At 35.0% G+C, this 22,717-nt stretch overlaps 1 protein-coding gene across 1 annotated transcript in view; it reads right to left on the reverse strand.

Annotated features, from left to right (window-relative positions):
• SLCO6A1 (solute carrier organic anion transporter family member 6A1) overlaps nt 1-22,717 on the reverse strand; it is a 98,109-nt gene that overhangs the window by 48,085 nt on the left and 27,307 nt on the right. Inside the window, exons 7-8 of the mRNA XM_035015077.1 lie at nt 19,646-19,790; nt 11,516-11,711 (exon numbers count right to left, since the gene is read on the reverse strand). Of these exons, the coding sequence (XP_034870968.1) occupies nt 11,516-11,711; nt 19,646-19,790 (341 nt within the window). The remainder of the gene's footprint in view (nt 1-11,515; nt 11,712-19,645; nt 19,791-22,717) is intronic.

Raw genomic sequence — 22,717 nt, forward strand, 5'->3', positions numbered from 1 at the left:
GTTTTTTTTTTTTTAAAGACCCCCCGCCGAGCAGGGAGCCCGATGCGGGACTCGATCCCGGGACTCCAGGATCATGACCTGAGCCGAAGGCAGTCGCTTAACCGACTGAGCCACCCAGGCGCCCTAAACAAATGTTTTTATAAAATTCTATTTTAATTCATGTGTCAGTTTGGCTTATTAGCTGTGACTCTGTTATTTTATGGTGCTTCAGAGTTTATATTATACATCTTTAACTTAACACAGTTTACCAACATGTGATATATGGCACTTCAAGTAAACCCATATTATGTTTATCTGTTTTAAACAATTATTTTTAAAAAGATTTAAATAAGAAAAAATGCCTATAAATTACCATTTCCTTTGCTCTTCTTTGCTTTGTGTAGTTCATATTCTTACCTGGTATCATTTTATTTCAGCCAGAAAGACTTTTTTAAACATTTCATGTAGTGTTAAGTCTGTTGTTCAAGTATTATTTACATTTTTTATGTGTAAAATTATTTCTCCTTCATTTTTTATAGACATTCTGACTTGGTACAGAATGATTAGTTGACTTTTTTATTTTAGTACTTCTAAAATATTATCCTACTGTCTTCTTATCTGCATTGTTTCTTTTTTTAATTTAAATTCAATTAGCCAAGGTATAGTTCATCATTAGTTTTTTATATAATGTTCAATTATTCATTAGTTGAGTATATCACCCAGTGCTCATCATATCATGTGCCTTCTTTAATGCCCATCACCCAGTTACCCCATCCCCCCACCCACCTCCCTTTCCACAACCCTCTGTTACTCTTATCTTTGGTCATTTGTATATAATGTATTTTTCCCACTCCTCACTGCTTTTAAGATTTTTTTTCTTTAAACTTATTTTGAGCAATTTGATTATTATGTAGCATGGTGTAATTTTCTTCATGTTTCTTGTTCTTGGTTTCCTAGGTCTGTAGGTTTACAGCTTACATGAAATTTTTAAAACTTGAACACAATTTCTTCAACTATTTTTCTTTCCCCAAGGCCCCTCCTTTGGAGACTCCAACTATACAAATGGTTGACCACCTGAAGTTGTCCAACTCATTGATGCTTCATTTTTGTTCATTGTTTTTTCTCTGTTTTCCATTGGATGTTTATTGTTATGAATTTCCAGTTTATTTAATCTTCTGCAATGTTTAATCTGTCATTAATCTCAAACATAGTCTTTTCCTCAATCTTCCTGGTTTTTCATTTCTATATGCTCAACTTGGGTTTTTAAAAATATCTTTTACTGCATGCCTGGGTGGCTCAGTCATTAAGCATCTGCCTTTGGCTCAGGTCATGATACCAGAGTCCTGGGATCGAGCCCTGCATCAGGCTCCCTGCTCTGCTGGAAGCCTGATTCTCCCTCTCCCACTCCCCCTGCTTGTGTTCCCTCTCTCGTGGTCTCTGTCAAATAAATAAATAAAATCTTTAAAAAAATATATCTTTTACTTAACTTTTTGAACATATGGAATACTAATATAATAACTGTGTAAACTCTGATAATATTAACATCTGTGTCAGTTATGGGTCAGTTTTAATCAACTGATTTAGCTTCTTATTTTATGGGTAGTATTTTTCTGCTTCTTTGAATTCCTTATAACATTTTACTGGATATTGGACCTTGTAAATTTCCATATTAGATGTTGAACATTTTTGTATTTTTGTGAATATTTTTAAGCTTTATTCTGAAATGCAGCTAATTTACTCAGAAACACTTTTATCTTTCTTAGTTGATAGGCAGAGTTGATAGGAAGAGCCAGAGTAGTACTCAGTTTAGAATTAATTATTACCTGCTGCTGAGACAAGATCCTTCTGTTTACATATTGTGATTTTTGAGGTTTCATAGTTTGAGTGATGAGAAAAGGTATTATTCCCAATCCTGTATGAGTGGTGTACACTGTAATTCTAATTCTTTTGGTGGACTTAGACTCAATAATCTCTCTCTACACATGTCCTAGTTACTACTTTGCTGGGTTCTTAAAGGGGTCTTCTGCAGATATGTCCTCTAGTACACAATCCTGTGAACCCTAGTTTATTGGTCTCTCTGAACCCTCAGCTCAAGGAATCAGCCAGAATCTGTCTCATTCCCATTCCCTGTGCTATGACCTTAAAACTCCACTAAGGCAGTAAGCTGGAGGAATTGCAGGGCTCACCTTGAATGCTTCTCATGTCATGTACCACTGTCCTTCAATGACTGATTCCAATGTCTTGAAAACCACTGTTTCAATTTTTGTCAAATTTTTGGTTGTTTTGGTAGGAGAAGAAATCTGTAATCCCATCTTGGCTGGAAGTGAAAGCCCAGAACAATTTCCAAATATAAATTTAGAATGAAGCCAAAGGGTCTTACTTTATATTATTAATCATTTTAAAAAGTACCTACAGTTCAAAATCATTTTAAATTATTATATTCTGATTTATAAACTATATCTTTGAACAAATTTAGGTCTACAGAATAATTGAGCATACACAGAGTTTCCATATATACCTCTTTCTCCTTCTACACAGTTTCAGCTATTATTAGTAAGTTGCCTTAGTGTGGTACATTTTTTACAATTGAACTTATAACAGTTATTACATTGGTATTCCATATGTCAAGTAGAAGGGATTTTTAAGATTTGATTTATTTGACAGCGAGAGCACGAGCAGGCGGAGTGGGAGAGGGAGAAAAGGCTGCCCACTGAGCAGGGAGCCTAATGCAGGGCTGGATCCCAGGACTCTGGGATCGTGACCTGAGCCAAAGGCAGATGCCTAACTGACTGAGCCACCCAGGCACCCCTAGAAGATATTTTTAAAAGCCCAAATCAAATATGCAATTTTGCCAATAATTTTGCCTTTTCCAGAATGTCTTATAGTTGGAATCATATAATATGTAGCCTCCATACTGCCTTCTTTCACTTAGCAATATATACATATAAGGTTCTTCCATGTCTTTTTTGTGAATTGATAGCTCATTTTATCGCTGAATAATATTCCATGTATGGTGTATTACAGTTTATCTATTCACCTACTGAAAGGTATGTTGATTGTTTCCAATTTTAGTGATTATGAATGAAGGTGCTACCAACATTCACTGACAGGTTTTTGTGTGAACGTAAGTTTTCAATTCATTTGGGTAAATACCTGAAAGCACAATTGCTGAATTGTATGGCAAAACTATGTTTAGCTATGTAAGAAACTGCCAAACTGCCAAAGTGACTTACCATTTTATATTACCAGTGGCAGCAAATGTGAGTCTTTTTTACTCCATATCCTCGCTAGCATTTGGTTTTGTCAGTTTTTTTGGATTTCAGCCATTTCAATAGATGTGTAGTAGTATCTAATTGTTGTTTTAAGTTGCAACTCCTTGATGGCTATAATACCAAACATATTTTCATATGCTTATCAGCATCTGTACATCTTCCTTAGTGAGGTGAATGTTCAGACCTTTTGGCCATTTTTAATTGGGTTGTTTCTCTGTAAATCGATGAGTTTTAAGAGTTCTTTAAATATTTTGGATATGTCTTGTATCAAATACGAATTTTTCTCCCAATTTGTGCATTGTCTTTTAATTCTATTAACAGTGTCTTTCACAGAGAAAGGTTTTAATTTTAGTGACATTTAACATCATTTTTTTCTTTCATACTTTTTTTTTTGGTGTTATGTCACCAAATGTCATCACAAAACCCAAAGTTATCTAGATTTTATCCTATGTTATCTTCCAGAAGTTTTATAGTTTTGTGTTTTATATTTAGGTCTATAATCCATTTTGAGTTAATTTTGATTTAATCTTTGTGAAGTGTGTAAGTCAGTTCTGTCTCTAGATTTTTTCCTTGCTTTTTTTTTCTTTTCTTTTTTTTTTTTTTGCATGTGCATGTTCAGTTTTTCTAGCACCATTTGTTGAAAAGATTATCTTGGCTACCGTCCAAGATGATGACATAGGGGTCTCCAGAACTGACCTCCTCCCAAGGACACCAAATCTACAGCCACACAGAGAAATTCCCCCTGAAAGAAATCCAAAAACTAGCTGAATACCTCCTATCCATTGGGAAAGTGAGAAAATTCTATCACCCACACTGAAACAGGTAGGAAAACCTGAGACACACTTTTACCATAAACTCTACCCCAGGCACAGTGCCTGATAATCAGGAAGGACCTCCCAACTAGCAACTTCTCCCTAAGTAGTGAAGAGTATGGACCCCACATCTAGTGTGCCAACTTTTAAGACTCACACCTGAGTTGTAGGCACCCAAAACACTTAGCTCCAAAAATCAATGGGGCTTGCATCCACAGATCCATGAGATTGTGGCAAAGAAGAAAACTTTAATGGGCTCTGCAGATTCACCATGGCTATCTCCCCAGGGCTCAGCACAGAAAGAGAAGGCAAAAAATGCTCATCTCTATCTTTGCCTGAAAGAGGCCTACCTGCATAATTTCAAAGTCACTACCTGAGGATCAGGCTTCTAGTTTAACCTGTATCCAGGGACTGATCACAATGCTCCCAGTGAAAGAGCCCCTTGATGGCCTGACTCTGATAACCAACAGGGCTTGCAGAGTTCTATAGTACTGTACCAAACAAAGAAACAGTTCTAACCAGCTATTCCCACAGGGCTCAGTGCAGAGGGAGCAAGCGAAAAACACCCATCTTTCCCATTTTCCCTGAAAGAGGCCTATTTGAATATTTTTAAAAACCAGCTGTCTGAGGGTCAGGTCTCTAATTTAGAAGGCATGTAGGGGTTGGCTGCAATCCTCCCCAGAGATCAGGGAAACCATTAGATGTCACCTTTGCCTTCTCATTTCGGCTCACTACAAATTGCCAACGTCTCCCTAGAAGCAGCTTGTACATATGCTGGCATCCCCATTTTTTGTGGCCGCCACCCAAAGGATGGGTCTCAGGATTGTATGGCTCTCATAGCCAAAAGGTCTTGCACTGATGAGTCCCACAGGACCACAGCAGACAAAAAAGCAGTCATTAATGTGCACAGGAGTACCCTCCTGCAGCTATACACTCAACTCCAGCAAAGAGGGAACAGGCAAAAAAAAAAAAAAAAAAAATTTAAAAGGCACAACTCCCAGTTTCTCCCTGGAAGAGTCCAAACCACCTCTTTCTTACCTACTGCCTGAGGGTCTAGCTTCCAATCAGCCTAAATCTAGATATTGACTGTTATTCTCCCCTTTGGGATACTGAGAGATCTAGCACATTTTCAATAGGACCCACTAAGAACAAAGAAGGTAGTTTGGACAATCACAAAAATTTGAGAGACAACCAAGAGCCCAAGCTTGGCTGAATGATAGGTTTCATCTAATTATAATTATAGGTAAGGTTATAGTTATAGATAAGGTTTATCTGGTTAATATAATTATTAAAAATAAATATAGCTATAAGAATTTGTTAATGGATACAAAGGGTAAAAAGACATAAATTGTGACATCAAAACATAAAATGTAGGGTGAGAGTAAAAAATTAGAGCTTTAGTATGTGTTCAAGGTTAAGCTGTTATCAGCTTAACAATGATCGTTAAAAATATATTTTATGTAAACCTCCTGGTAACCAGAAACCAAAAACCTATAGTAGACACACAAGAGATAGAGAGAAAGGAATCTGAGCATACCACTGCAGAAAATCATCAAACCACAAGAAGGACAGCAAGAGAAGACAAAAGGAAACAGGAACTACAAGACAGCCAGAAAACAATTAACAAAATGGCAATAAGTACATACCTATCTTTTTATTTTACCTTACTTTACTTTAAATTACTTTAAATGTAATGGATGAAATTCTACAATCAAAAGACATAGAATGACTGAATGGATAAAACAAAACAAAGCCGATATATATACTGCCTACAAGGGACTCACTTCAGATGTAAGGACACACACAGACTGAAAGTAAAGAGATGAAAAAAGATTCCATGCAAATGGAAGCCAAAAGAAAGCTGGGGTAGACCAAAAACTGTAATAAGAGACAAATATCATTTTATAATGAAAAAGAATCAATGCAGTAAGAGAATATAACATTTGCAAATATTTATTTATCCAACAGAGGAAAATCTAAATATATAAAGCAAATTTTAGCAGACCTAAAAGGAAAAACAGACAGCAATACAGTAATAGTAGAGGACTTAAACACCCTACTTTCAACTAGGATAGATCATCCAGACAGAAAATCAGTAAAGAAACACTGGACTTAAAACTACACATTGGATCAGATGGACCTACAAACATTTACACAATATTGCATCCACAGCAGGAGAATATATATTCTTCTCAAGAACATATGGAACATTCTCCAGAATAGATAATATAGTAGGCCACAAAAGAAGTCTTATTACATTTCGGAGGAGCAGAATCCTATCAAGCATCTTTTTCAACAATAGTATGGAACTAGAAATCAATTTCAAGAAGAAAACTGAAAATTCACAAATATGTGGAGATTTAAAAACATGCTACTGAACAACAATGGATCAAAGAAGAAATCAAAAGAGAAATTTAAAAAATACCTTGAGATAAATAAAAGTAGAAATGTGACATACCAAAACCTATGGGATGCAGCAAAAGAAATTCTGAGGGAAGTTCACAGCGATAAAAGTCTACATTAGGAAAAAAGAAAGATCTCAAATAAACAACTTAACTTTATACTTCAAGAAACTAGGATAACAACAAACTAAGCCCAAAGTTAGTATAAGGAAGGAAATGACAAAGATCAGAACAGAAATAAATGAAGTAAAGACTAATAAAACAATAAAAAATATCTATGAAACCAAAAGCTGGTTTTTTGAAAAGATAAATGAAATAGATAAACTTTCAGCTAGACTTGCCAAGAAAAAAAAAGGACTTAAACATATGAAATTAGAAAGAGGAGACATCACAAATGACACAACACAAATACAAAAGATCATAAGAGATGACTATGAACAATTACATGCCAGCCAATTTTTCTTTCTTGCTTTCATCTTTCCCTCCTTTTTTTTTTTTTTTGCCTACTCTGGTTTTAATTATTTTATGAGATTCTATTTTCTCTCATCTGTTAAAATAGCAATTATACTTTTTATTTTTAGTTTTAAAGATTTATTTATTTGAGAGAGAGCGCGCACATATGCATGAGGAGAGGGAGGAGCAGAGGGAGAGAGAGAACCCTCAAGTAGACTGCCTGCCAAACACAGAGCCCGACAGGAGGCTCAATCCTAGGACCCCAAGATCATGACCTGAGCCAAAATCAAGTCAGACGCTCAGCCGACTGAGCTGCCCAGGTGCACCAGCAATTAATTATATTTCTTAAAAATGTTTTAGGAGTTTCCCTAGAATTCCCAGTATACAAGCAAGTTAAGTCTACTTTCAAATAACACCATACCACTTCATGGGTAGTGAAGGTACCTTATAAGAGAATATTCCCAATTCCTCCTTCCTCTTTTATAAGATTTCTGTCATCCATTTCACTATCCACAGACTATAAACACTTAACATCGTATCACCATTATTATTTTGAACACAAGTCCTCAATTACACCAATTAAAAATAAAAATGAAATATTATATCTTCATTTACTCATTCTCTGGTGTTCTTTGATTCTGTATATAAACTCTAATTTCTGACTCATGTCATTTTTCTTTTTTCCAAAGAACTTCTTTAAACATTTCTTGCAAAGTAAGTTACTTGCAAAGCATGTTTCTTCATTCCTTTAGGTGGACTCAAATTTCTGATTCATACCATCTTTCTTTTTTCTGAAGAAGTTCCTTAAACATTTCTGGCAAAGCAGGTTTCCAATTCCCATATTTTTTGTTTATCTGAGAATATCTTCATTTCTACTTCATTTTTGAAGGACACTTTCATTGCACATAGCATTCCAGGTTAATGGTTTTTTTCAGTCTTTTAACTATTTCATTCCATTCTCTTCTTGTTTGTAAGATAAGTCTGAGATAAATAATCCTCAATCCTCTATCAGTGAGGTTTTGTTTCTTCTGGATTTTGTCACTGTTTCCTGATTCTACAGGTTGAATATAATATGCCTAGTTGTAATTTTTTTTTTTTTTCTCCTTCTTGGTGTTCTCTGAGCTTCCCGGATCTGTAGTTTGGTGTTTGTTAATTCTGGAAAATTCTCAGCCATTATTACTCACTTCTGTTCCTCTCTGTCCTTCTTTTGGTGTATGTGTTGTACATTTGTTATACCTTTGTAATTGCTGCACAGTTCTTGGATATTCTGTTTGTTTTCTTTTCATCTTTTTCTCTGTATTTTTCAGTTTGAGAAGTTTGTATTGACATATCTTCACAGTCATTGATGCTTTCCTCTGTTCTCTCCAGTCTACTGATGGACCCATGAAAGGGATTCTTCATTTCACTTACAGTTTTGCTTTCTGAAATTTACTTCTGATTTTTTCTTAGAATTTCTATTTCTCTTACATTACCTAGTTTTGCTTCTGTGTTGCCCACTTTTTCCCATTAGAGCCCTTAGCATATTAATCATAGCTATTTTATATTCCCAGTCTGATCATTCCCAAACCTGTGCCGTATCTGAGTCTGGGTCTGATGCGTGCTGTGTTTTTTCAGTTTGCATGTTTTCTTGCCCTTAGAATAGCGTGTAATGTGTTTGTTCAAAGTCAGACATCATGTATCATGTTAACAAAAACAGAGGTAAATAGGCCTTTTAGTATTTTTAAAAACCTTTTAGGTTTTTATGTTTATCTGTCTAGGAGTTAGGCTGTGTTTACAGTTTGTTGTAGCTATAGGTGGCAGAGACCTCAGTTTTTCCCATGGTATCCTCATTCTGTCTTCCTGGTTGTCTTTGGGTTTCCCTGGAATCTCGTTATTAAATAGAGTGTGCCTTGCAGCTCTCTCAGCTGTGCTTCTCTGTTATAACACTGGATCTCTATTGGTGTGGTAGTAAGATATTGTTGAGGGAAATCATTCCATAATCTTACAATTAAATCTTAGACTTTGTGTCTCTTTCCACCCCCGTGCACCTGAGTCTCTAAGCTGTGACCTTCAGAAGCTTTTCTTAGCTTTTTTTCTCCCTTCCCTTATGTTAGACAGGAAGGTTAGAGAAGGATTGATTTGTCTGATTGCCTTCCTTTTTAAAGTTTGGCAGGGGAAACTCTGGTAAAGCAGTTTCTGACAGGGTAGGCTTCTGTTACAGACAGCGGACTTCTCTTGAGCATATTTCAAATGGTTGTTTTCCCTCTCCTCCTGCCCAAAACACAAGAGGATTTTTCTCTCAGTTTCCACTGTGAGCACCTGGTAGAGCATCTGGATGTTTAGTCATGAAAGTGAGTGGGATCCTCCTACAACTGTGTCCCCAGGAGATTTTAACTCTCAAGTTATTCCGTGTTCCACCTCCAGCAATTAGTCAAGTGCCATTTAATATTCAGTTCCAATGGCTTCTGCTCCCAGTAAACTACCATTCTATTTGCCTATCTCTCCACTTTCGGTGGCAGCAGTTTGCCCAGTCTGCCCTCTGCTGTTGAATTTTTTATTTGTTCAACTCTTTTCTTAATGTGAGGATGGGAGTGATGACTTACAAGCTCTTTCCACACTGGAGTAGAAACCGTAAGTCCTATTGTTCTTTATTGTTTTTCATGACACTTACTAATATAAAAACAATCTTAGTGTACAGACCATACAAAGACAAGAAATATAGATAGATACCTAAACTATATTGATATATACTTACTTTTATACTTCGAGTTGATATTTTACCACAATATTTAAAATGTGTAAGTCTTATAAACACAGAGGTCCTTTTCTTCTCCCCCTTTATAGTTATCATATGTATAACATCTACAACCTTTGAAAAACTACACCAGACAATGTTATATTTCTCTTTCAATTGTTATATATATTTTAAACTTAAGATGAAAAATTAGTCTACTTACTAGTATATTTATCACTTCTTTTACTCTTCCTTTATCCTTCAAGTTTTCCTCTAGGATTATTTTGCTTCAGACTGAAAAAATACTTAATAATTTCTTTTAGAGCTAACAACCAATTTTATGAGTTATCCTTCACCTGAGAATACCTTTACTTCATTTTCATTCTTGAAGGATATTTTCACTGGATAATGATTTATGAGTCAACAGTTTTGGTTTGGTTTTGTTGTTTTTTGTTTTGTTTTGTTTGTTTTTGTCTTTCAGGATTCTAAAGATATTGTTTTACTCTCTTCTGAACCCATGGTTTCTGAAGAGAAATTCATAGTAATTTGTATTATTGCTCATATCAATATTGTTTTAACACTCTTATTTGATAATGATGATATCTGGATCCCCTGTGTCTGTCCTATTGTCTGTTTTGTCTCATAATTTTTGGTATTATCTTTTTTTTAGAGTGTTGGTTTTTTCTGCTGCCAGTTAGAGGACTGGATGACCAAATTAATCCATTAGAGACCAAATTAACTCCTGGCTAGGCTCCAGTACTTCTGGAAGGCCCTCACTCTTAGATCTTAGCCTTACAGAGATATCAGAGAACACGTAGTATTCATCACAGTTCCTCTCCCCAGGGTATTCTAAACTCACTCTTATCTACAGAGTATCACAGTACTGCTAGACTTTTCCTACTTTTTATAAGATTCCTGCTTGATTTCAGCCTCTTACATTCATAGTTCAACAAATGTCCTGAGTGAAAACCCAACAGTGTTGTCTCATTTTTCTATCTCTCTCTTCTCTCTGATATCCTGCCCAACCCTATTTTTGTCTCTTTAGGTTGATGCATCTGTCACAAATGTGTGCTGATTTCTTGTCATCTAACTAGATGCTTTTTACCCAGACCTTTGCCAAAATTATCAGCTTCTTGCCAATGTCGAGAATTAGCAAATATCTCTAAAGTGTCCAACTGCAAAAAGTTCCTTCTCTTCTTAAGGGTCTGCCTTATTCCAGAATTTTGGCCTTTGAATTTCTATTTGCCTAAACAATCCTCTGATGCTTTGAGACAAATTTTTTAAACTTGATTCAGTTTTTCATAGTTGTTCTCAGTGGGAGCATTGATCTGCCACAGGCTACTCCATTGTAGGTAGAAGTGAAACTCTTATTTTTTACTTATTTTACTTGCGCAGTCCTTAGGTTTTCTATTCAAATTCTGTTCCCCTGTGTTTAGTATCAATCTCTGCCAAGTTCTTTGAATTTTTGCATGTTTAGCTTAAAGGAGACATTACTTATACATACTTTCAGATGTACTTCAGTTCTATTCTTTGACGTCTATAAAAAGGCAGATATACCAATTCAGGAACACAAGGTAAGGCTTCGTATAGACAGTATTGTTTTAGTTGTTAGCCACTTTAATACAGAATATTATTTCTTGGTTCTGAATCATTTCAATGCCTTTTTTTCTTTAGTGCTTTATGCACAAGCAGCCATGTCACAAGCTACCATCATGATATTTCTGCCCTTAATATGAAAGGTGAAAGTATGCATTATATTTATTTTACATGTTGAATAATTCCAAGAATGGTATAAACTTATAGGGTTACTAGATAGTTATTAACTGACTGAGAAATACATTGTTGATTCGAATGTAAAAATCCAATATACAAAATAATATTTACCCGTCATAATCTTCATTGATCCCAGCAAGTGGTACTGGATCACAGTGTACAAAAATTACAAACCCAAAGAATATAAGTGATATAACAGATGTAACCATTATAAATCTCATAAGGGCTTTACAAGACATGTGTAACGTGGAAACAATGATACCTCCCAGAAGCTGGCCAAGTCCACCTCCTGGAAGTAAAACAAATCCTAAAAGAAAGGAGGAGGAGGAGGAGAAACCAGTTAAAAAAAAATAGTCAGCTGAAGATAGTACAGAAAATTCAAACGTTGATGCAATCCCCCTGCTCTAAACATACAGCAAACATAGATTTAAATAAAAAGACAATGAGAATTTAAAAGCATGATAAACATCTCAACAAACCTGAAACTTAAGAGAAGTACAAATTTGGGAGTAGGGCTAAAGCTATCGGCCTAATGGAATGATGGAGAAGTTTTGCTCCTATGTGGTAATGGCATCTAAGATAAACCCAGAACTTAATCCATGCAAAACAGAAGATGAGAACTTCTTACTCAGAGCATAGTTGCCTGGATCTATACTTTACAGCAAGAGACATGCCCATGACAAGAGTTCAGAAACAGAGATTCATTACCAAAAATTAAACTAAGCCACCCACTGGTTCTGTGAATGGGTGTGCAATATTAACAATCTCACAACAAAGTGGGATTTCAGAATAATCATTATGAGAAATAGTTTTCTTTTCAATCAAGCATAAAGGATTAGATAGAGGCAAGCAGGAGGAGGAAGAAGAGGAAATATAATTAGAAAATACTCAGTCATATGAAAGTAGCACAGTAAATGCATACATTGATGTAATCTCCTTTGCTCCAAACATAAAGAAGTGGCAGATTTAGATAGAAATATAGCAAGAGAAATATGAGGCCAAAAAATGTCCCATTAACATCAGATTAAATCTATATCATTGAGGGAGACTTGTAAATAAGTAATTTTAGAATACTCAAAAAGATAAATGAAAATTTAACTTCCATAAAAAGAAATAAAATAAAAAGATAAAGGAATTAAATAAGAGCAGATGAATAAAAAAATAATAAGCCTGGACATTTAAAAATATAATTGCTAAAATAAAAACTGAAGTCCCAGGCCAGAGACATTTGAAAAGTTAGTAACTATGTAATAAAAAAAAAAAAAAAAAGAGTGAAAGGAGAATAACCAAGAAAAGTAGTTAAAAGACAATGAGTACAGTGGAGAAATATGATAAACATTACCCAGTTGAACAAGGTCAAATTCAAAAGTAGTAAGCCATGGTGATAGTATGCGCCCTTGATATGATTTGATGGAAATGCCACTTTACTTTTGTAATCCTCCCTCTAAAACCCATAACTCCTGTCTAATCACTGGGGGGAAAAAATGAGACAATTCCCAATTAAGGAACATTCTAAAAATACCTGACCAGCACTCCTCAAAACTATCAAGGTCATAAAAACAATGGAAGACTTAGAAGCTGTCAAACTCAATAGAAACCTGAGAGATATGACAACGAAATATAATGTATCCTGAATGAGATCCTGGGATAGAAAAAAAAAGGGGGGGACATTATATAAAAGCAAAGGAAATAAGAATAAAATATTGACTTTAGTTAGTATTGATATTGGTTCATTAATTATAACAAAACTACCATACTAATGTAAGATGTTAATAAAAGGGGAAACCAGGTGTGCAGTGTATGGGAGCTGTCTGTACTATCTCAAATTTTTTCTGTAAATTTAAAACTAATCAGAAAGTAACTTTAAAAAAAAACACAGTGAGAACAGAATAAGAGGCACTACAAAATGTTTTACAGCACTTGTGAGAAGTATAATGAAATAAATTCCAGAGAAATAATACATGAAAAATTGAAACTGAGAATGAGAAATTTCCATTATTAAAAAAATATTAGTTCTGGGAATAAAAGAACACTCAAACTACTGAGAAGGATTAAGAATAAATAATTAAATCTATCCTAAGACATACAGAAATAAGGTAAGAAAACTTCATATCATCAAAAATAAAGAAAAATTGTAAAATCTGCCAAACGGCATGTTACTTGCAAAAGAATGATAATTTAGCTAATTCATAAAATGATAAAATTAATAATCTAGGCTAGACATGAACACATGCACTCACTCTTGAAGAGTAGGGCTAGTGCGGGCTCCCTGCTCCGCGGGAAGCCTGCCTCTCCCTCTCCCACTCCCCCTGCTTGTGTTCCCTCTCTCGCTGTGTCTCTCTCTGTCAAATAAATAAATAAAATGTTAAAAAAAAAAAAAAAAGAGTAGGGCTAGTGAACAACCAGTGGGTAGTTAAAATCTCCTGAACAAAACAAAGGGGATAAAATGAAAAAAAAAAAAAAAAATTAGTCCATTGAGAGAGGACAGGATAGTAGGGGGAAAAAGAAGCAAATTGAAGAGTAAAAAACAAAGAAATATAAGTAAGAAGTTAAAAGTTACTTAAAAATGTCAGAATCCACAATAATGGTAAATGGATAAAGCTTAACTATTAAAAAGATTATCAAATTGGGTGTTTTTTAAAGGAAAGTCTGAAAATGAAGTACTAAAAAAAAAAAAAATGTGCCATGAAATGTAGTTCATAAACAGGTATATACCTAATGACATTGTATAAAATAAATTATGTTAAAATTGCCCAGAAAATTAAAAATCCATAAGCAAAGTATTTTGACCCCGCTTTCTCATAAACAGAGACTTAGCTTACAACATTACTAAAGATATGGAAAGTATTATTCGATGTGAACAGTTATTTAAAAAGAGAAACAAAACCATATATTTAAAAACTAAAAATCTTTTCTCAATAAGACATGAATTAAATAAAAATATAATGATAATCATAATTAAAAAACAGAACAGAAAAATAATGAAAATTACAATTAAATGTATGAGATGCTACTAAGGAAAATCTATAAATAATTGTACCACCATGATAAGGTTTTTAGGAGAATTACATGAGTCAATATTTAATTGCTTAGAAAAGTGTCAGGGCACGAAGTAAACATATGAATGTTTGAAAAAACGTAGACATTCACAAACAAATTCATTAAAAAGCAAAAAAAGTACAAATAAATAGAGTGGGGGCAATATTTATCAAGAAAATTGTGGGAATTGGAACTGAATCAGGAGACTTCAAAGTGTGAGAAGTAAGCTTGAAGGTAAGGAAGTTAAGAAGAGGGAAACCACCTTTTACCCCAGAATCTCAGAAATGAAGGGCAATAGGTACCACTAAAAGCAGGAGTGAGATAAAGGTAAAAACAAGGGGAATGGATGGCAATCTATATAAAATGTTTGAGCTCCAAGTCTATCCCCATCTCTGTGCCATATAACTGACCCAGGAAAAGGCCCTTGGTTTATTCAGCTTGAACCCAACAACTACAGACTTCAGAAAACCACAAACATTTGTGAGCAAAAAACGGAGAACCCAACTCAGCTAGGAAAATATTGGCTGTCAGGCTATTGCCCTAGGCAATAAGAAAATACTGGGCACAGAGAGTTCAACAATTAAATGGCTAGCTCTTTGAAGGCTACACCAAAAGGAAACAAAACAGTTGAAAACTCAACCAATGCACAGAACTTCCAATCAACTTTTTATGTAAAGATTTCACTGGTGTAGAGAAAAGTACACAAATCACATTTGCACATACTGATGACTTTTCAAAATAACTGTTTCTATGAAACTACCACCCAGATCAAAAATCCAACATTGCCAGAAGATCAAAGGCTCTTTCATGCACTTATAGGATTTTATAAAATATGGATCATAAAGTATGTATATATTAAGGCTTTTTTTGTTTGGTATGATGTCTGAAAAATTCACCCATGTTTTTATATATGACAATAGATGATGCCTTCTCATTGCTGAATAGCAATCTAGAATACACATACACCACAACTTATTCACTGTGATATTGTGAATTGTGGTGCAACTTTAAAAATTCATGTACATGTCCTTCTTTAAACATTTGCACTTCCTCTAGGTATATTCTTAAGAGAGGATGTAACATGGAGTGGAATTCCTGAATGAGAATATGTATATGTTCAGATTTTCATGATACTGCCAAACAGATTCATAAAATGGTTAAACCAATTTACACTTTCACCAGTAGTGGATGAAATGCTACCACTCCACGTCCATGCCAACATGTATTTCCCTTTTTCATTTTAGCCATTGTGGTGAATGAATAATATTATTGTGTTGTGGTTTTAATATGCATTTCCCTAAAAACCAATTAAGGTGAACCCACTTTCATATGAATATTGGCCAATGGATATCATCTTCGATTGAATACTTTTTCAAGTCTCTTGTCCATGTTTATTGAATTATCCGCCTTACTATTGACAGATGTTTTTACATATTCTATTTTTTTTAAGATTTTATTTATTTGACAGAGAGGGAGAGAGAGCACACACAAGCAGAGGGAGAGGGGAGGGGAGAAGCAGGCTCCCTGCTGAGCAGAGAGTTGGATGCGGGGCTTGATCCCAGGACCCTGGGATCATGACCTGAGCCAAAGGCAGATGCTTAACTGACTGAGCCACCCAGGTGCCCCTATTTTTACATATTCTAGACATAAATTCTTTGTAGAATATTTCTATTGAAAAGATTGTCTGCCTTCATTTTTACTCTTTATGCTGACATTTGATGAACAGAAGTTCTTAAATTTTAATGTAATACCATTTGTTTTTTCCTTTATGGTTATGTGGTTTCTGTCCTATGTAAAAAATCTGTCTTCACTAAGGCCATTAAATATTTTCCTGTGTTTTATTCTAAAAAGCTTTATAATTTTATCATTCGCATTTAGATCTACAATACATCTAGAATTAGTAGTTGGATACATAGTAAGGCAGAGGTCAAGATTTACCTTTTTCATAAGGATATCTAATTGACTCAATATCACCAATATCTAATTGACCCAACTATTTGTTTTAAAGCTACATTGTTGAGGGCATGCCCACGTATAATTGTTTCATCTACCTCACTGCCCGACTCTGCTGTCATTGTAAATGATCGCTTCATAACAAGTAATGCCTCTTTCTTTGAAGAATACGATACTTAAAATTACTATAGTTATACCATCTTTTCTTCTGGCTAGCATTCACATAGAACTTTTTCTATCCTTTGACTTTCAACTTTTTCATGTCCTCATATTTAAGGAGTGCCTCTTGCAAGTAACATACTAGATTGTGTGATCAATCTAACAATCTTTATTTATATGTAATAAAATTACTATCATTTATTGGGCAGCAATTCTCCACATATCTCATGTTTCTGCATATCTAGCAAGCAGAATCATTGACTGATTTTTGTTCTATCTCTTCAAGGATATTTGTATAGTGAACAAACAACCTTGGATAATAGAGATAGTGTTCTCCTCAAGAACAGATGGCAAGTTTGCTTATAGTTTTGGAAAACAGAGATTGTGTCTCTCCTGGAACCAAGAGAAGATACATTTACTGTCAAGTATAATAAAGATAATGTCTTCTTTTGGATCAAAAGGTAAGATTTATGCTGACATTTGATGAACAGAAGTTCTTAAATTTCAGATCAATCTTTTCAATAGAAATATTCTACAAAGAATTTATGTCTAGACAGTTGATTACTGTGTATTATGAGATTTATGTTCCTCCAGAGTTGTGCTCACATTCATTACCTAACTTGCTTACACTGTGCCCTGGACCCCCAGATTTTGATGGATCCACCCTTCCCAGTCACATTTGCCTCAGTCCCGGTGCTGCAGAAGTCTTCCCCCAGAAGACTAGTGCAACCTTGCCAACACCAAACATCCCAACTCACATGTTTTAAGGGCCTCAGTGCCAGCAGCAGCAGGAGTGGGCCCTGTGGAAGCCTGAGGTGTACCTCATTAAAACTGGGTGCCCCACCCCAGCTGGGGACTCATTACTGCCCACAACAGGTAAAGAGACCCTTTTCAGTTGAAAGGACTGAAGGAAAAAGCAGCCAGGACACAAGAGCCGGGCACAAGCAACATACATAGGAGATACCCCTGAAGTACCAGGTTCCGGGGAACAGAGGACTCTGCACTGCAGAGCACTACAGGGCCTCTTCTTCATAAGGCCATTACTTTCAAAAGTAGAAGACATAGCTGATCTCCCTAACAAAGAGATACAGACACAGAGGATTAGACAAAATGAGGAGACAGAGGAATACATCCCAAATGAAATAACAGGACAAAAAAAAACCACAGCAAGAGATCTAAGTGAAACAGATATAAGTAGTATGCCTGATGGAGAATTCAAAGTAATGATCATAAAGATACTCACTGGACTTAAGAAAAGAGTGGAGAGTATCAATGAGACCCTTAAAAAGGAGATAGAAAACACAAAAAAGAACCAATCAGAGATGAAGAACACAACAAAGGAAATTAAAAATACACTAGATGGAATAAATAGCAGGCTACAGGAAGTGGAGGAACAAATTAGAGATTTGGAGAACAGAGAAATGGAAATAAATCAGGCTGAGCAGGTGAGGAAAAAAATTATGCAAAATGAGAATAGACTTACAGTACTCAGTGACTCCATCAAGCATAATAACATTCACATTATAGTGATCCCAGAAGAAGAAAGAATAGTTGGATATTCCCTAATCTGGGGAAGGAATCAGTTATCCAGATCCAGGAGGCACAGACATCCCCCAACAAAAATCAACCCAAGATGTCCACAACAAGATACACAGTAATTAAAAAGGAAAGAAGCAGTGATAAAGAGAGAATTTTAAAAGCAGTAAGAGAAAAGAAGACAGTTACATACAAGGAAAACACCATAAGGCTATCAGCAGATTTCTCAGCAGAAAGTTTGCAGGCCAGAAGAAAATCTACAGCCAAGAACATTCTATCCAGCAAGGCTAACATTCAGAATAGAAGGAGAGATAGAGTTTCCCAAACAACAGCTAAAAGAGTTCATAACCACTAAACTAGCCCTATTCTACTTTACTTTTACTTTAAATGTAAATGGTCTAAATGTTCCCATCAAAAGGCAGTGCAACTGAATGGATTAAAAATAACATGTATCTCTCTCTCTCTAAAAAAAGGCGGGGGGCACCTGGGTGACTCAGTTGATTAAGTGTCCAACTCTTGATTTGGGCTCAGATCATGATCTCAGTGTCATGAGATCAAGCCCACATCAGGCTCTACACTGGGCATGGAGCCTGCTTAAGATTCTCTCTCTCCCCCTCTGCCCCTCCCCCCACCTCTCTCTCTCTCTCAAATAAATAAATAAAATAGCATTTATGTGCTGTCTACAAGAGACACATTTCAGACACATGAAAAGATGTTCAACATCACTCATCATCAGGGAAATGCAAATTGAAACCACAATCAGATATGACCTCACACCTGTCAGAATGGCTAGAATTAAAAACACAAGAAATGAAACAAGTGTTGGCAAAGATGTGGAGGAAAAGGAACACTTGTACACTGTTGGTGAGAACACAAACTGGTACAGCCACTGTGGAAAACAGTATGGAGGTCCTCAAAAAATTAAAAATAGAATTACTTTATGATCAAGTAATTCCTCTACCAGGAATTTTTCCAAAGAATACAGAAACACTAATTCAGAGGGATATATGCCTCCCTATGCTTATTGCTTTATTTACAAAGCCAAATTATAGAAGCAGCCAAAGTGTCCACTGATTGATTAAGGGATAAAGACAGTGTGGAATATATATACAGTGGAATAAAATAATGCAATCTTGCCATTCACAGCAGTATGGATGGTCCTAGAGGGTATAATGCTGAGCGAAATAAGTCAGAGAAAACAAATACCATATGATTTCACTCATATGTGGAATTTAAGAAACAAAACAAATGAACAAAGAAAATAAGGGACAAACAAAAACCCAGATTCTAAATACAGATAACAAGCTGGTGGTTGCCAGAGGGGAGGTGGTGGTGGGGGTAGGTAAAATAAAGAAGATTAAGAGTACACTCATTGTGATGAGCACTGAGTAATGTATAGAATCATTGAAAAATAATAAAATAAAATAAGATAAATAAAACTTGAGCAAATGCTATTACTCCTACTTTATGCTTATTTGAAATATTTCATAAATACATATAAGAAAACTTTATATAAAAACTTCAAAATGAGTACAATGAGCAGAAAAGGTCTACCTGCAATTTTAGCTGCTGTAGAGTGTGTTAATAAAAACTGGTTTTCTATATATATAGGCAAATATTCAGAAGCTCCAATAAAAACTAAAGATTCTGAAGCTTTGGTCAGAGCTAGGCATGTAAATATCGGATTCTTCAACAGAACCTGAAATAGAAATGTTATATACAAATTATTTTATTTTGTTAGGTAAATAATAATAGATTTATTGACTCACATGTTAATGACCAATCAGCAAAAATTTTACCTTTCCCAATCTAAAGTAAACATATATATATGTTTATATATAAATATATCAAAATTTGCAGTTCACCAATATACAAATAGTATTAAAGACATGTAGTGATTGAACCATTTTTATTTGACCTCCATACCACCTATAATTTTTATTTGTGAGTCTGGCAGTTTTCTAGAAACCTTAAGGAAAAATAGATATCATTATCCAGGTGTCTAGAATGTCCCTTTACCTTAGTTAATCTATTTCTTTCCTTAACAAATCTTTTTACTTAACTAAAAAACAAAACGAAGATAATTTAAGCAACACACAAGGAAAATCACTAGTATTACTGTTAAGATTCTATATTTTACTCCTGGGAATTCCACATACAGTGAAGTCACTTAAATGCTGCATTTTAGTCAATATTTTGAACTTATTCAGAAGCCTTATGAGAATGTATAGTGATGGTTTAATATTACACTATACACAGTAATTAACATGACAATAATTAACATTAAAATATTAACTTTCAAACTGATTTCTGTATTTCCTACATATATATTTATCTTTGAAAATTTCAGTGGTGTTTTATGTTTGTATATTGTTAACTTAATTTTTTTCTAGTTCTAAACACCATTTTTGAAAACTAAATGTATTCTCTATATTAATCTAATTCATCTTTTGAGTGCTATCCAAATTTACATAGTGTGATTCCACCATATTCATCCACTCCCACAAATTAGGCTCACTTCAACTCCCTCTGTCACAAGCAAGGGTATATTAAACATCCCTGGGCACCAGGTGGCTCAGTTGGTTAAACGACTGCCTTCGGCTCAGGTCATGATCCTGGAGTCCCGGAATCGAGTCCCGCATCGGGCTCCCTGCTCAGCAGGGATTTTGCTTCTCCCTCTGACCCTCCCCCCATCATGTGCTCTCTCTCTCTCATTCTCTCTCTCAAATAAATAAATAAAATCTTTTTTAAAAAAAAATAAAATAAACATCCCTGTGCATGCACCCCTAAGGACTAGAGTAGAATGTCTTTGGAAGTATATATCCCAGAACAGGATTGCTAGGGCATTAAGATGTACTATACTTCATTCCATTATTCCTCTAATTTTTTCCCCAAAAGGTATCAGTTTACAATCCCACCATAATGTTAAGAGAGTCCTATTTTCTTCATGTAGCAACTTATTCCTTATAAAATTCATCAGAGCAATATTTTCAGTTCCACATTTTGAACTTTGCCATTCTCCCATCAGGAGGCATTGAACTGGGAAAGTCCTTTATGACTGTCTCAACAAAGCAAGAGATGCTGCATGACTTCTGAGGTTGGATCGTAAAATGACAATAGGACTTCTGCTGTATACGCTCACTCTCTCAGGACTCTGGCTTTGGGACTCTTTCACCATGTTGTGAGAAAGTCAAGGCCAGATGGAGAGGCCATGTGTGGGTGTTCCAGCAAACAGCCAGTATCAACAGCCCATAGTTGAGTAAACAAGCCTTCAGAGGATTTTATCCCCCAGACTTCACTTTAGTTGACAAGTAGAGCTGAGCAGAGTAAACCCTGACAAAGCTGCAGATTAATGAGCAAAATCACGTTCTATTACTTTAAGCCACTAAGTTTTGGGGTGGTTTGTCATATAGCAGTAGATAACTGCTACACCCCACATAATCACAAATACTTGATATTATTAGCTGGCTTTTAAAATTTTGCCACGCTGATGGATGTAAAGTCATGCCACACACCAGTGCTTTATAATGGTACTTTTCTAAATTCAAATCCAGCTGAACATTTCATCATGTAATTCATAGTTATTTAGGCTTGGTTATTATGTGTGAACTGCTTATTCATATATTTATTAGGCTTCCTGAAATTCCTGTATAGATTTTCCAAGAATTCCTTGTTTATTCTAAATACCAATCTCCTATTAGACTGAGAGATCTGTTGCTCATCTTTTAACATTGTCTGCAGTTTCTTTCATAGAACAGAAATCTTTGTCCTAATTTAATCCACTAATTTTTACTTTGTATTTTACACTATTACAAACTTGTTTAACCTTTCCTACCTCCATGTCACAAGATACTTCTTTCATGGTTTAGCATTAACTGTGCTGTTGTTTTTTTTTTTTTTTTCTAGTCACATTCTATTAACCTAGAAATACCTTTGTGTCTCATACGAAGTAGAGGTCCAACTTCATGTCAGCATACAGAGAACCAAATTTGTTAGCACATTTACTGAACAACTATCTTTGTAGTGCCTCCCCTATCATATAGCAAGTTTTTAAATATATTAATCTGTTGCTGAGTTCTGTCTTCTGTTTCACTGGTCTATACCATGATTTTATAGGAATTGGCAATCTGTATTAGATATAACAGGCAGAATAAGGAACAAAAACTTAGCTTTTATCTTGGCTCTGCAACTGATTTTTGGAACAACAATTAGCAAATCATGTCTCCACATACCCTATTTTTAGGGAGTATTATATAATAGTAGATGGAGTAATGGTGTTAGAGTCAGGCACATGAGATATTTTTATATTCTTAACCTCAATTCAGCTACGTGTGTGTGTGTGTGTGTGTGTGTGTCCAAAGATATATATGTCTTTGGAAAAATTACTCATCCTCTTTAAATTACTGGTTCATGATCTATAAAACAGAAATGATAATATCTATATCTCCAGGTGATCATGAGAATGGAATATATGTGATAATCTAATTTCTGGCATCTAGAAGGTACCCAGGAAAGAATACACATCATTTTCATAATTGATAAGAGAGTCACACTAGATTATGAGATTTGTTGTTTGCAAATTATAGTGTGCTTTGAATCATTTGGATGGTGTAAAACACAGATTGC

The sequence above is a fragment of the Mirounga leonina genome, unplaced genomic scaffold (genome assembly GCF_011800145.1).
Source record: "Mirounga leonina isolate KUSES-001 unplaced genomic scaffold, KU_Mleo_1.0 Mir_168, whole genome shotgun sequence".
Taxonomy (NCBI): Eukaryota; Metazoa; Chordata; class Mammalia; order Carnivora; family Phocidae; genus Mirounga; species Mirounga leonina.